Raw genomic sequence first — 15994 nt, 5'->3', positions numbered from 1 at the left:
TCCCATAAAATACAGTATAATGAAATGTGATAGGTCACGCAGGGACTTCTGGGAAAACCTAATTATTGTTTATCAGTGTAATTTAAACAATAGTTTAATGTATAGGCCTATGTACTCTCTTGTTAAATATAATATACATTTTTACCGTTAATTGTACGGTAAAATCATACTTTTTACACCGAAACAACTACATTTATTAAATAAAGTTACATGTATTTTTTTGTAAAATATATTATAATTTTTTTCCATATCCGTTGAGATAACTACCTGTTAACCAGTTAACATTTCTTGAAACGGTTAATTAACTGCAGCATTTTTACATTCTTTAACCATAAAAATCAGACATTTTTTTGAATTGCACAACAGTTTAGTTCAGATGCATCAAAATGGACAAATATATGTTATTTTCTATTTACAATCTAATCCACACATACAAAGTTTGTTTTTGTATTTGGCTTCAGAAATGTTTTTTGTGATATTGATTCACAAATATGACAGGTCTGATTTGTAAGCACACTTGGACGGTGTTTGTAATGCAGAACTTGCTGGTGTAAGACCACATTTGTTAAATAAGTCTATAATTCTAGAAACTCTCCCAAAAGAAATGCATGTGAATATTTTAAATTGGAACGTTTACGTGACAAACGACAAGTAAACAAAATCATATCAATTCTCATATTTTTATTACGTTTTCTTAAATTAATTTAAAATGATACATAATCATCATACTAAAATGCATGTGAGTTTGAATCCCAGGGCGTGCTGAGTGACTCCAGTCAGTCTTCCTAAGCAACCAAATTGGTCCGGTTGCTAGGGAGGGTAGAGTCACATGGGGTAACCTCCTCGTGGTCGCTATAATGTGGTTCTCGCTCTCGGTGGGGCGCGTGGTGAGTTGTGCATGGATGCCGCGGAGAATAGCGTGAAGCCTCCACACACACGCTATGTCATTGCGGTAACGTGCTCAACAAGCCACGTGATAAAATGCGTGGATTGACGGTCTCAGACGTGGAGGCAACTGAGATTCGTCCACCACCACCCGGATTGAGACGAGTCACTATGCCACCACGAGGATTTAGAGCACATTGGGAATTGGGCATTCCAAATTGGGGAGAAAAATAAATAAATAAATAAATAAATAAATAAATAAATAAATAAATGCACGTGACATCAGTCAAAACATAGGTCACAGGTTATCCAAAAGTAATCTGAAAGTAATCAGATTAGATTACCTAAAATGGTAATCTAAGAGATTACATACAGTAAGTGATTATAATTTTAGTCATGTAATTTGTAATTAGTACCAGATTACAATTCCAAAGTAATCTACCCATCATTGAGCACACAAAAGCTCTGTTCAGTCATACTCTGAAACATAACCAAATCTGCAGTGTCTTTTTTTTTTTTTTTACACCCAATTTGGAATGCCCAATTCCCAGTGCGCTTTTAAGTCCTCATGGTGGCGTAGTGATTCGCCTCAATCCGGGTGGCGGAGGATGAATCCCAGTTGCCTCCGTGTCTGAGACCGTCAATCTGCGCATTTTATCACGTGGCTTGTTGAGCGTGTTGCCACGGAGACATAGCGAGTGAGGAGGCTTCATGCCATCCACCGCGGCATCCACGCTCAACTCACCACGCGCCCCACCGAGAATGAACCACATTATAGCGACCACGAGGAGGTTACCCCAGGTGACTCTACCCACCCTAGCAACCGGGCCAATTTGGTTGCTTAGGAGACCTGGCTGGAGTCACTCAGCACAAATCTGCAGTGTCTTTAATCCAGGATGCTCTCACCTATTTGGCATGGACCTAGGAAATACAAGTGGTAAGCGTAAGTGATGTTGCAATTCAAACGAAGTATTGTTATCTATCACAAATCTAATAACTGACATGCATGGTTATTTCAAACCTGCCTTTGAAACTGGAACTGGATGAATCACCTCCACCTCATTACTGCAGTTCAAAAAATAATTAAATATAATTGTAATTATATTGTGCAATTGTATCATTGTATTATGTGTTCTTGTACTGCCTATTTTCTTTTAAATGGTTTAAATGACTAAACATGGTGACTCTCCTTATCAACCGTTATCCTATATTCTCACCCCAGTATTTCATCCATTTATTCAAACATCCGATATGATGTAATTCTATTGTCTATTGTGCAAACACCATCAAGTTATTGCTCTATCACAGCTGGAGTTCAGCACATTGACTATCAACATGTTCCACTTTGATAGACACAAAGTGTCACAATACTGCATGTCTCCAATTTCAACACTGGATGTATTGTTTTAGCATTTCAAAACTCACACAAACTTATTTTAATGTACTGCATGTCAAGACAAGGAATAGAAAACGTGAAAAGCACAAGCCCACTTTCTAGAAAGTGGGCTTGTGCTTTTCACGTTTTCATTCCTTGTCTTTTTATTTCAGTGCTAATTAGCACAGATGATTCATCTCCATTAATCTCTCCATAGATTTATAGGTGTAGCTTATAGGATGAGTAAGATCATAACAACACCCTCCTGACAGGCTGCCAAAACTATTGAATTCCCATCATGTGATGACTTATAAAACAGCACATGCTTTGTGTTCTTTTCTTTTGAATCTTTCAAATAAATGTTTTATGTTAAGGTACTGTATATGTCTCCATTGAACACTAGCTAAGTGTAGTGAACAAATTACTCTGGAAATTGAAAATATGCATTGGAAAATATCGTTTTTTTCATGTAGGAAAATAAATAGCTTGAGGTTTTAGGCTTCATGATCAATCAATCACATAATCAATCAAATCCAGAACCCACTGTTTGATATTGAACTTGATTAACATCTGGGAAGATTTTTCCTCGTATGACTTTTGTTGTCTTTCTGGTTTGTGATGTGAAGTGGGAATGTAGGCCATAATTATGATTCCTTCAACTGTCTGTTTCTGTGGACATGCCAAAACATTTTGGGCGTTCCTCTGTCCGGACGGCATCAACAACATTCATTCCTCTCCCACAAAAGAACAAACATCTACAGTTCACAGCATGTACAATAAATGTACATTTATACTTATACATTTAAACCTGTTCTGATCAGATGTCACAGAAATCATGTCAGTTGCCTCAGAAGAATTATAGAAATTTCATTTGGAATTAAACTGGTAGAGCATACAGCAGGTCATGGGTTTGATACAAAGTGAATGCACATGCTGATAAAATGTATAGCTTGTATGCTGAATGCACTGTAATCTGCTTTGGATAAAAGCGTCTGTAAAATGCATAAATGCCATATAATGAAAACAAGTTTAGTGCATCAACCAGCAAAATACCTGAAAAAGACTAATAGAGTTGGTTGAGTTTAGCAGTTTCACCTATTGCAGTTAAACCTTAAATATGTTTTTTTTCCCTTCAATTCAATGTTCTATCTATTCGTGCAGTGGGCTATTTTCATGTGCACACATATAACTCCACATGCATACCTGTTTTTCCATTGTAGGGTGTGGATGAGCAGGTACGTATCAGTCTGTCACCTGAGGGTGTTTCTGATGTATAAATACAGGCAAGAATAAGGGTTTTTACAACGGAGAGCAAGAAGAGACTCGAGGTAAGACAATCCACATTTGAACAACTTCTTCCCTGCGACACATCTCAGGTTTATCCGTAATGTCTTCATGTGCAAAGACTGTTTGTTAACACAGGGCAAAATACATTAAATATGTTGCAACATTTAGAAATGTTACTTGCTAAGTAAACAAAGAACTTGGCTTTGCTGTAGAAGTTGACATGCATATGAATAAAATAAAAATGCAATTAAAAGCACAGTTATATTTATTTATTGTGTTTTTTTATTTCCTTTTCTTTTTTAAATTGTGTAGTATCACTGTCTGTCATATTTACGGATTTCAAAATGAGTGGACAGGGTAGGTGATATTTTATATAAATGTACTGACATGTTATAAACTGTTTTAGCATCTTCCCATTTGACTTTTATTAAATACTGTATTTAAGATATGTTTAGACTATTACATTTACAAAATTCCAGTTATTTTGTCAATTAAATGCCATCATGAAAAAAAGTGTTTATTTGTGTTTTCTTACTGTTTTCTGCAGAAAAGCAAAAGGTGAGAGATGACTTTATTTTCTCTCTCAAATAGCAAAATATTTTTGTGCATATTAATTCTATGCATTCATTAATTCATATTCGGGAATGAACTGAAATAAGGGCTGATTTTAAAGAATGATTCACTGATTGTATTGTATGTGAACAGGTCTGCGTAAAGAAGGTTTCAGACTCAGAGGTACGAACATAATGTGTTTTTATTTTACTATGCATCAGTGCATGCTCTTATGTTCTGTGTGGGAGAGAAAGTAACCTAAAGAAGTGACGTTATATTCTCACGTGCAGTTTAAACAACTCCCATTAATCACTCACTGGCTGACACATTTTGAGCAAAGCTCCTCACAATTAGTTCAAGAACTTTGCCATTTAATGCTCATCATGTGTTTCCTGTCTTGTAGAGCTCTGGAGATGAAGGAGGAAAGGTAAAAACAAATATATATGTATGAAAAAAAAAATAAATAAATAAAAAAAAACCTGTAAATTTGCAAAAATTAAGAAGTTATCTTAAATTAACCCTTCACTTTTTTCCCTGTATTTTTTACATTTTCCTTGAAAACAATCCAAACACAGTATTTCCACAGACTTTTCTAGCAATATGGTGAAAGGCACAAGTTGCTCAAATACGATTGGTCAGAATTTTTTTTAAGGCGGAGCTTAGCGAAGGCTCAGCTGCCCTTTCTAATTGTACTGCTACATCTTGACAGGGAAAGGGAAAAGTCAAGTGTCCTGGAAAGGGAAAAGGACAGCATGAACAACATGACAAACATGATAAACATGGACAACATGGACAACATGGACAACAAGGCCAACAATGTCAACAAGGTCAACAAGGTCAACAAGGCCAACAAGGTCAACAAGGTCAACAAGGCCAACAAGGTCAACAAGGCCAACAAGGTCAACAAGGTCACGGCCACAGTCACGGAGGTGGACAGCAAAAATGTAAAAAATGAGTCTGAGGGCCTGGTGATGGTCAGCGCCCAGTGCTGTACTGGGTCTCAGCTGCATGTTGAATCTATTCAGTTGAATTAAAACACCCTTAAACAAATTGTGTCCATTTTAATTTTTTTTTTTTAAAGAAATTTAAGGATGGTATACAGTATATAGATCTGCAAGGCGATTTGTGGTGTCGAAATAGAAATATCACAGATGTGAGAAAAGTCAAAATAACTAGATATAAAGCCACAAAAACAATAAATAAAAGTTATGAGAATGAACACACAAAGTGTGTAATAGAGTGCAAAAGAGACACATTTACCATGACTGGAATACAATATTAAAACTGTTGCTGTTTTAAGCAAAAGCTGACATTGAATCACAAAAAGTAAATGGTACTAAAAGACTGAAATTCATAGTGAAACTGCTGTGGAAGAACAGAAATATCTGAGAAATATGACAGACCTTAAATGCCCTTAAACTAGCCAAAAAAAAAGTAGTAGTTCTATTTGGGATGTGGTCTTTAACTAGAGTATAATAACCCACATGATAATTATTTCAATCATATTTCTGGACTTGAAGAAACAAAACCCGACACGTGAAGGCTAGTTGTGGACAACCGAAGGACAGGTCCATCTAGAGCCACAAAAATTCACAGAACAAGTATGTACAAATGTATTCATTGACAAAACCACTTACATGAAAGATTCTGGCTTGATTGTGCAATTTTTGCACCACCGATCACAATATTAAAACCACTTTCTCTTGGATGGTTTGAGTTGGGCCACTCAAATAGCAATTTATATACAGTAGCAGTGCAGACCTGTTTTTAATGGGTATAAAAAATTTTTTTTTAAAAAAACTAAATTTCTTACTCCTAGAGGTCTCAGTGTATTAAGCTGGGCAACAAAGAATCTATTAAAACGTATGTAATTTGATTGGATGTATAGAATCAGTGCTTTTTGGTCTGGGTCAAGATAAACATGGTTTGAAACTTAAATACCCACAAGATCCTTGCATTTGGAATTGCATTTAGTTTGAACATGTGCTCTCATCTTATGCTGTTGCTTGTTTCAAGCAAGTGTGGTTTGGTGTCTGTACAGCAGTTTTGCCTTTGAGTTTGCTTACCGCCCCCTGCTGAAAGCAGGTAGTACCTCAAGCTTGAATTGCTTTGATGGTAGGAATCTTCTATATTATGGTCAGGGGACATTGCATAACTTAAGCCATAAAATCAAACTGATATAAATGAATAGTTACACTTCAGCTTAAGTCTGCATTTTCCCCTCAAATGAAAACCAACTAAATCTTTGAAAGTAGAGTACAACTTGCCACTAGGGGCACCAAATGGAACTGCATAGCAAGAGTGGCCAGATGAGTAACTTTAAAGACCAGAATTTTTGCAATACAATTCAGAAAATTTCTAAGGTAAGTTCTATTACCACCAGTGTCCAATTGGTCATCAAAGCACTTTAGCAGAGAGGAGATAGAAACACTGACACTAGTGGTTGTTTACATTTATTCATTTAGCAGATGCTTTTATCCAAAGCGACTTACAAAAGAGGAAAACATAAGCGAATCATCTTAGGAGACAGTGGTATGAAAACTGCTGTATTACAAAGTATCACTAGCATCATAATAGTATTCAAAACAGAATAAAGTGCACAGAAATTATTATTATTATTTTTTTTTTAATGACTGTTTAAGTGCTCATGGAAAAAATGTGTTTAGTCGTTTTTGTAGACAGAGAGTGAGTCAGCTTCACGAATGGAGTTGGGAAGGTTGTTCCACCAACGTGGTACGATGAAGCTGAAAGTCCGGGAAAGTGTTTTGGTGCCTCTTTGTGTTGGTACAACAAGGCGACGTTCCTTAGCCGACCGCAGGCTCCTAGTGGGCGCGTAGCTCTGCATAAATGATTTTAGGTATGCTGGAGCAGACCCAGTGACTGTTCTGTATGCCAGCATCAGAGCCTTGAATTTGATACGTGCATCAACCGGCAGACAGTGGAGAGAGACAAGGAGTGGTGTAACATGTGCTCTCTTTGGTTGATTAAAGACCAGATGTGCTGCTGCATGCTGGATCATTTGCAGGGGTCTAATTGCACATGCAGGGAGGTCTGCAATGAGAGCGTTACAGTAGTCCAGTCTAGTTATGACAAGTGACTGAACAAGCAGTTGTGTGGCATGTTCAGAGAGGAAGGGTCTTATCTTCCTGATATTGTAGAGTGTAAATCTACATGATCTTGCAGTCTTTGAGATGTGGTCTGTGAAATTTAGTCTGTTGTTGATGGTTACCCCTAGATTTCTGACCGATTTGGAAGGCGTTACTGTAGTTGCACCCAGCTGCACGGTGATGATGTTGTGTTCAACAGCAGGGTTGGCTGGAAAGACATGGAGTTCAGTCTTGGCTGGGTTGAGTTGCAGGTGGTGCTCCTTCATCCAGGCTGAGATGTCTGCCAGGCAGGCAGAAATTCGAGCAGTCACTGTGGTGTTGTTGGGCTGGAAAGACAAGTAGAGTTGCATGTCATCAGTGTAGCAGTGGTAAGAGAAACCATGTGCCTGAATGATGGGTCCCAGTGATGTTGTGTATATAGAGAAGAGAAGTGGCCCAAGCACTGATCCCTGAGGTACCCCAGTAAGTAGCTGATGTGTCTTGGATACCTCACCTCTCCAGGCTACCTTGAAGGACCTACCTGAGAGATAGGAATTAAACCAGTCAAGAACAGTTCCTGTGATGCCCAGCGAGGAGAGGGTAGAGAGTAAGATCTGATGGTTGACTGTGTCAAAGGCTGCAGAAAGGTCCAGCAGAATCAGGACGGATGATCTGGATTCAGCTTTTGCCCATCTCAGCGACTCAGTGACAGACAGCAGGGCAGTCTCGGTGGAGTGTCCACTTTTAAAGCCTGACTGATTGTCATCCAGCAGCTTGTTCTGTGAAAGATAGGCAGAGATTTGATTGAAAACTGCCCTTTCAAGTGTTTTTGCCATGTATTGGATGAGAGAGGCTGGTCTGTAGTGTTCTATTTGTGTGGGGTTAAGTGCAGGTTTCTTCAGCAGCGGGGTTACTCGAGCCTGCTTAAATTTAGTGGGAAAAGTGCCTGTAAGTAGAAATGTGTTAATTATGTGTGTGAGTGCAGGTAGGATGGACGGAGAAATGGCCTGGAGAAGGTGAGAAGGAATGGGGTCAAGGGAGCAGGTAGTGGGATGGTTGGAGAGGAGGAGTTTAGAGATCTCAGTGTCAGTCATAGGAGAGAACATAGAGACAGAAGAGTTGCATATGGGAGACAGGTGTTTGACAAGGTGTGGTGCTGAGAATGTATTGCGGATTGTTGTAACCTTATTAGTAAAAAATGTGGAAACCAATGGTGGAGTCTGTTTTAATGTAGATGGGAGGGTCATGTTGAATTGAACAAAGTAGTGATCAGAGACATGTAAAGGAGTAATGAGAATATTTGAGTTGGTACAGTTACGTGTAAAGATGAGGTCCAGCTGGTTGCCCGATCTGTGAGTTGCTGTGGTGTGTAGTTTTTCCAAGTCAGATGAGGCTAGGAGAGTATTCAATTTAGTGGCCTGGGGCTTGTCTTGGTGTATGTTGAAATCACCAAGAACCACAAGTGGCCTACCATCCTCCAGCAAGGAAGATAGCAGGACATCCAACTCCTCAAGAAAGTTTGTCAGCTGACCTGGAGGGCGATAGATGACAACAACATGTATTTTTGTGGGTTGCATTGTAGTAATAGCATGGAATTCAAGACTAGTATTGTTACATAGTGAAGAGTGTGTTGAAAAAGTCATGAAGTCAAAAAGTTATGAATGAGCAAACCTCTTCCCCCACCCCTACCGGTGTCGAGGGTTGTGAGAGAAGGAGAAGCTGTTGGAGAGAGCAGCAGGTGTTGCTGTATCCTCTGGACGTATCCACGTTTCTGTCAGTGCCAGGATGCTGAGGGTGGACTGCGTGGCAAAGGCTGGTTTAATTCATGTTTACCATGAATTAAACCTCATTGGGAAAAAACAACCAAATAGTTGCTTACAATACACTGTCATCTGTTCAACTCACAGAAATACCGCAAGTAATACGTTCCAGTTTAGGCCTATGAATGTTAATGTAAACATAAAGTGGCAATTTACCAATTTCATTGGAAAGTGCAAAACATCCACTTAACACTGGTATCACTGGCCTTGATGGTGTATGGGATGAGCGATGAGGATGCAAGTAGAAATCACCCATCCCAACTCGAACCAGTGATAACCTAATTAGAAGTAAACAATAGTAAAAATACAGCTGCAAGAAGCAATGCCAATTATCGGCAGCATGAGCAGCGAAAGAAGCATCATAACACATTTTAAGTTAGAATTCTGACGAATGCTGCAGGAGTTAAAGATAAAAAACAAACATCTATGGCCATGTTTCTCAAGATACACTACTGTTCTATTTGCACATTAAAATCAATCAACGGCAGAACAAAAGTGCTTGCTCTTTTGGCTATTAGTACATTGTTAAATACATTTAATAGACACATTTAATAGACACAATGCAATACATTTATAGACATCTATGCACTATTTAGTTTAATCCAATAATAATAATAATAATAATAATAATAATATATATATATATATATATATATATATATATATATATATATATATATATATCCATGACTAACTTAATTGAAAATAATTTATCTAAATTAAATATTTCAAGCAAGAACATTTAGCCATTGTTTACTACAGGGCATCCAGAAATCACAATGACCCCCCAGGGCAAGGTCCTAAAATATTTTCATTTTACTAAGCAAATGCAACAGTCTTAATTCCTCTTTGGTATTTTTTTTTTTTATTTATAAATTTGGTACTTTCAAATTTGTTTGAAACAATTCTAAACAAATCTATTTGGTCATATTTTCAGGCATGGTCTGCAAATAATCAGCAGATTTCAATTTCATGTTGATTGGACAAATGTTGATTAATAGCAACAAAATGTTTACATAAAATCAAATCATGGCCAACCATGGTATCATTGTTCTCTGCATGACCCACACAATCTAACAAGACCAGTCTCACAACAATGCAAACATGCAGCCTCAAATCCATTTTGGTGTGCTCAATGTCAAATTTGTTGACTGGCCAATGGCTGCTATGTTTCTCAATATATGCAACTGTCCTCATGATCAATGATGGCAATTCCCACAAAGACACTGCATACAAATTTTGAAATTAATCAGACCAATGTTTCTATATTTAGAGCCACTTTCATATTGTTCCCCATTACAGCACCACCAAATGGCCAAACCCTGCAACTTTTTCTGTGTGTTCTCAGGTTGAGCCCTTATACAAGTGTGTCAAGTTTGGTGAAAATATCTCGATTCACTTGAGTTATCAATTTACATAAAAGCAGAGACCACTTTTAAAATTCATCGGCCTGTTTTTGGCATTTACGAGCAAAATTTTGCATGTTCTCTTTTATCTTAAGAAATGTACTAATGATGCTTATTTTGGTGGTTTCGTTCCAATTGGACGAATGGCTTTGAAGCAATTCGCTATAGTAATTTCAGAACTATTTTCAGCAAATATGGTATCGTTGCACTCGGCCAGTCCTCCCGAACTTAATGAGACCAGTCCTGTGAAAAAAGACCAACATCACGAAAAGTTAAACTCAAAGTAAAAATAATAATAATAATTTTCCCCACCACTAGGTGGCGCCAGACCCAAACTTCTCAGGCACCTTCAGGGCATGGTCCTGATGACACATATGAAGTTTCGTAATGATACGCCAATGCGTTCATAAAATACAGCATTTTGCGACAATTCAAAATGGCCGACATGGGAATATTGGGTATTGTTTGACGCGGAATGTTTCTCTGAATCTAAAGAGACCAGTTCTATTATTTTTGGCCAAAGCGTTCAAGAGTTATAAGCCAAAATAGCCGTGTTTGCTATCTCCTGACCAGTAGGAGGCAGTGTGGCGAAACGCTGCCAGTGATCTCAAGGCATGATGGCGATGACACATACCAAGTTTTGTCACAATCCATCAAAGTGTTGCAGAGATACAGCATGAAGTCAATTTTGGCATACTTGGCGTCAACTTCGTGAAGCCATTTCTCAGGAACGATTTCAAACATCGAAATAAAGTGATAACTTGTGTAGCTCTCTCTCACGATCACTTTAAAACAATTTGTGGAAATCGTACAAAATTGTAGGAGGAGTAGTGAAAAAACGTGTTTCCTTAAAATTCAAAATGGTGGAAAATTGAATCGGGCAGAAATCGAAACCAAGGTATGCATTCGACTCGGCGTGAGCTCAGGAATCAGGGGAAAAAATCATTTTGTCTCTAGGACTTCAAAGTTATTAGCGTAAACATGAGTGAAACTTTGACCTGTTGGTGGTGCTCAAGGGTTTGAGTTACAGACTCCAAATTTCCTGTGGTATCATTTCAGACTGTCCTCTAGCTGTTTGCAAAATTTCATAACTTTCCTGCAAACGGTTTTATGGGCTGTCATAGACTCCCGTGGCAGGAAAAAATAAAATAAGAACACTAACAATTACAATAGGGGTCTTCGCCCTTTCAGGGCTTGACCCCTAACAAGGAATTCAGAATCATATGAAAAACATAAAGCCAAACAGTTGCCCATATTGCCAGTTTTATTGAAAACCAGTCCAAGGCTTTTTCTGCCATTGAACCATGATGGGACCAAAGGTGGTCTTCCCTTCCCACTGAGGACCTAAAAAGAGCAAAAACAAGTTAGGCAACTCGCTTTTTTGGCAACAGAGTTGAAATAGTTACCTACTTCCATAGCCAGAGTTACTTAAACTGTCGGAGCCACACATGGAGTCACAACAGCCACAAACTTGGTTATTGCCATGAGCAGCAAACCACCTGTAAAATACAAGGCAGTCAGATACTGCCCCTTCAACTTAAAGTTCTCATCATGGCAAGAAACTCACCCATTGGCATAGAAGGAACAGGACTTGCGCTGGGCATCAGTGGGTGTGGAGGCAAGGGTGGCCTTCAGAAGGCATGTGATGTAGATCTGCAGGAGATACAGCAGGTGAGTAACAACTGATTGGGAAAACAAAAGGTGCATGGACTCACTCATTCTACATTCTGCCTCCCTGATGGAAAATTAAGGCTTCTAGCTGGAACTGTGTTTTGTCAGTCTGAGTTTGAGGCAGGAAGTAGGAGTTGGAACCTGTAGTCTTGCCATCCACAAAGCACCTGAAGACAGACAATTGTTTGGAAGAGCAATCCATAAATGACTGCAAGGTCAGGTCTAGAAGGTAAGCCCACCGGTTGTCGAAAGTCTCGTGAGGGTTGTACACAATGTTAATAAAGGCTTATTTTTCTTGAGCCTCACGAATCCTACACCTAAAACTTGTAAAGGAAGTGACTCACGGGACTTTTGGATGCCAGGCATTACCTTCTAGACTCAGCTGGATAAACTTGTATCACAAGAGATCTCACTCATGATTCTCAATGAAGGAATAGCTTGGCTGAACTTGCATATCAGGCACTTGAGTAGCCACACAACGGTCCACAATAACATGTAGAGGCCCGTGATTGTACATCTTCACAGAGGCTAAATATGTTTTTTTTTCCCTTCAATTCAATGTTCTATCTATTCGTGCAGTGGGCTATTTTCATGTGCACACATATAACTCCACATGCATACCTGTTTTTCCATTGTAGGGTGTGGATGAGCAGGTACGTATCAGTCTGTCACCTGAGGGTGTTTCTGATGTATAAATACAGGCATGAATATGGGTTTTTACAACGGAGAGCAAGAAGAGACTCGAGGTAAGACAATCCACATTTGAACAACTTCTTCCCTGCGACACATCTCAGGTTTATCCGTAATGTCTTCATGTGCAAAGACTGTTTGTTAACACAGGGCAAAATACATTAAATATGTTGCAACATTTAGAAATGTTACTTGCTAAGTAAACAAAGAACTTGGCTTTGCTGTAGAAGTTGACATGCATATGAATAAAATAAAAATGCAATTAAAAGCACAGTTATATTTATTTATTGTGTTTTTTTATTTCCTTTTCTTTTTTAAATTGTGTAGTATCACTGTCTGTCATATTTACGGATTTCAAAATGAGTGGACAGGGTAGGTGATATTTTATATAAATGTACTGACATGTTATAAACTGTTTTAGCATCTTCCCATTTGACTTTTATTAAATACTGTATTTAAGATATGTTTAGACTATTACATTTACAAAATTCCAGTTATTTTGTCAATTAAATGCCATCATGAAAAAAAGTGTTTATTTGTGTTTTCTTACTGTTTTCTGCAGAAAAGCAAAAGGTGAGAGATGACTTTATTTTCTCTCTCAAATAGCAAAATATTTTTGTGCATATTAATTCTATGCATTCATTAATTCATATTCGGGAATGAACTGAAATAAGGGCTGATTTTAAAGAATGATTCACTGATTGTATTGTATGTGAACAGGTCTGCGTAAAGAAGGTTTCAGACTCAGAGGTACGAACATAATGTGTTTTTATTTTACTATGCATCAGTGCATGCTCTTATGTTCTGTGTGGGAGAGAAAGTAACCTAAAGAAGTGACGTTATATTCTCACGTGCAGTTTAAACAACTCCCATTAATCACTCACTGGCTGACACATTTTGAGCAAAGCTCCTCACAATTAGTTCAAGAACTTTGCCATTTAATGCTCATCATGTGTTTCCTGTCTTGTAGAGCTCTGGAGATGAAGGAGGAAAGGTAAAAACAAATATATATGTATGAAAAAAAAAATAAATAAATAAAAAAAAACTGTAAATTTGCAAAAATTAAGAAGTTATCTTAAATTAACCCTTCACTTTTTTCCCTGTATTTTTTACATTTTCCTTGAAAACAATCCAAACACAGTATTTCCACAGACTTTTCTAGCAATATGGTGAAAGGCACAAGTTGCTCAAATACGATTGGTCAGAATTTTTTTTAAGGCGGAGCTTAGCGAAGGCTCAGCTGCCCTTTCTAATTGTACTGCTACATCTTGACAGGGAAAGGGAAAAGTCAAGTGTCCTGGAAAGGGAAAAGGACAGCATGAACAACATGACAAACATGATAAACATGGACAACATGGACAACATGGACAACAAGGCCAACAATGTCAACAAGGTCAACAAGGTCAACAAGGCCAACAAGGTCAACAAGGCCAACAAGGCCAACAAGGTCAACAAGGTCACGGCCACAGTCACGGAGGTGGACAGCAAAAATGTAAAAAATGAGTCTGAGGGCCTGGTGATGGTCAGCGCCCAGTGCTGTACTGGGTCTCAGCTGCATGTTGAATCTATTCAGTTGAATTAAAACACCCTTAAACAAATTGTGTCCATTTTAATTTTTTTTTTTTAAAGAAATTTAAGGATGGTATACAGTATATAGATCTGCAAGGCGATTTGTGGTGTCGAAATAGAAATATCACAGATGTGAGAAAAGTCAAAATAACTAGATATAAAGCCACAAAAACAATAAATAAAAGTTATGAGAATGAACACACAAAGTGTGTAATAGAGTGCAAAAGAGACACATTTACCATGACTGGAATATAATATTAAAACTGTTGCTGTTTTAAGCAAAAACTGACATTGAATCACAAAAAGTAAATGGTACTAAAAGACTGAAATTCATAGTGAAACTGCTGTGGAAGAACAGAAATATCTGAGAAATATGACAGACCTTAAATGCCCTTAAACTAGCCAAAAAAAAAAGTAGTAGTTCTATTTGGGATGTGGTCTTTAACTAGAGTATAATAACCCACATGATAATTATTTCAATCATATTTCTGGACTTGAAGAAACAAAACCCGACACGTGAAGGCTAGTTGTGGACAACCGAAGGACAGGTCCATCTAGAGCCACAAAAATTCACAGAACAAGTATGTACAAATGTATTCATTGACAAAACCACTTACATGAAAGATTCTGGCTTGATTGTGCAATTTATGCACCACCGATCACGATATTAAAACCACTTTCTCTTGGATGGTTTGAGTTGGGCCACTCAAATAGCAATTTATATACAGTAGCAGTGCAGACCTGTTTTTAATGGGTATAAAAAAAAAAAAAAACTTTAAAAAAAACTAAATTTCTTACTCCTAGAGGTCTCAGTGTATTAAGCTGGGCAACAAAGAATCTATTAAAACGTATGTAATTTGATTGGATGTATAGAATCAGTGCTTTTTGGTCTGGGTCAAGATAAACATGGTTTGAAACTTAAATACCCACAAGATCCTTGCATTTGGAATTGCATTTAGTTTGAACATGTGCTCTCATCTTATGCTGTTGCTTGTTTCAAGCAAGTGTGGTTTGGTGTCTGTACAGCAGTTTTGCCTTTGAGTTTGCTTACCGCCCCCTGCTGAAAGCAGGTAGTACCTCAAGCTTGAATTGCTTTGATGGTAGGAATCTTCTATATTATGGTCAGGGGACATTGCATAACTTAAGCCATAAAATCAAACTGATATAAATGAATAGTTACACTTCAGCTTAAGTCTGCATTTTCCCCTCAAATGAAAACCAACTAAATCTTTGAAAGTAGAGTACAACTTGCCACTAGGGGCACCAAATGGAACTGCATAGCAAGAGTGGCCAGATGAGTAACTTTGAAGACCAGAATTTTCGCAGTACAATTCAGAAAAAATAAAAAAGTTATTTTACCACCAGTGTCCTATTGGTCATCAAAGCACTTTAGCAGGGAGGAGATAGAAACACTGACACTATGGTTGCTTACCATGAATTAAACCTCATTGGGGAAAAAACAACCAAATAGTTGCTTACAATACACTGTCATCTGTTCAACTCACAGAAATACCGCAAGTAATACGTTCCAGTTTAGGCCTATGAATGTTAATGTAAACATAAAGTGGCAAGTTACCAATTACATTGGAAAGTGCAAAACATCCACTTAACACTGGTATCACTGGCCTTGATGGTATATGGGATGAGCGATGA

General features: G+C 37.9%; 1 protein-coding gene across 7 annotated transcripts; it reads left to right on the top strand.

Moving 5' to 3' along the window:
* Positions 1 to 3860: 3860 nt before the first annotated feature.
* Positions 3861 to 14370, top strand: LOC127455254 (uncharacterized protein MAL13P1.336-like). Of its 7 annotated transcripts, none has more exons than XM_051722986.1 (4): positions 3861 to 4282; positions 4503 to 4526; positions 4809 to 4980; positions 14220 to 14370. In XM_051722986.1, exons 2-4 carry the CDS (start codon positions 4513 to 4515, stop codon positions 14352 to 14354), a joined length of 321 nt encoding a protein of 106 aa, XP_051578946.1. In that variant the 5' UTR covers positions 3861 to 4282; positions 4503 to 4512; the 3' UTR covers positions 14355 to 14370. The 7 variants fall into 7 exon arrangements, with proteins under 7 accessions (XP_051578946.1, XP_051578940.1, XP_051578941.1 ...); XM_051722980.1 differs by having other exon boundaries at positions 3865 to 4282; positions 4809 to 5007; positions 14184 to 14370; XM_051722981.1 differs by having other exon boundaries at positions 3876 to 4282; positions 4809 to 5007; positions 14202 to 14370.
* The last annotated feature ends 1624 nt before the right edge of the window (positions 14371 to 15994 follow it).

Source organism: Myxocyprinus asiaticus, chromosome 17 (assembly GCF_019703515.2).
Source record: "Myxocyprinus asiaticus isolate MX2 ecotype Aquarium Trade chromosome 17, UBuf_Myxa_2, whole genome shotgun sequence".
NCBI classification, from domain to species: Eukaryota; Metazoa; Chordata; class Actinopteri; order Cypriniformes; family Catostomidae; genus Myxocyprinus; species Myxocyprinus asiaticus.
The sequence above is the reverse complement of the archived record's forward strand: the minus strand, read 5'-3'. Positions and strand labels throughout refer to the sequence as shown.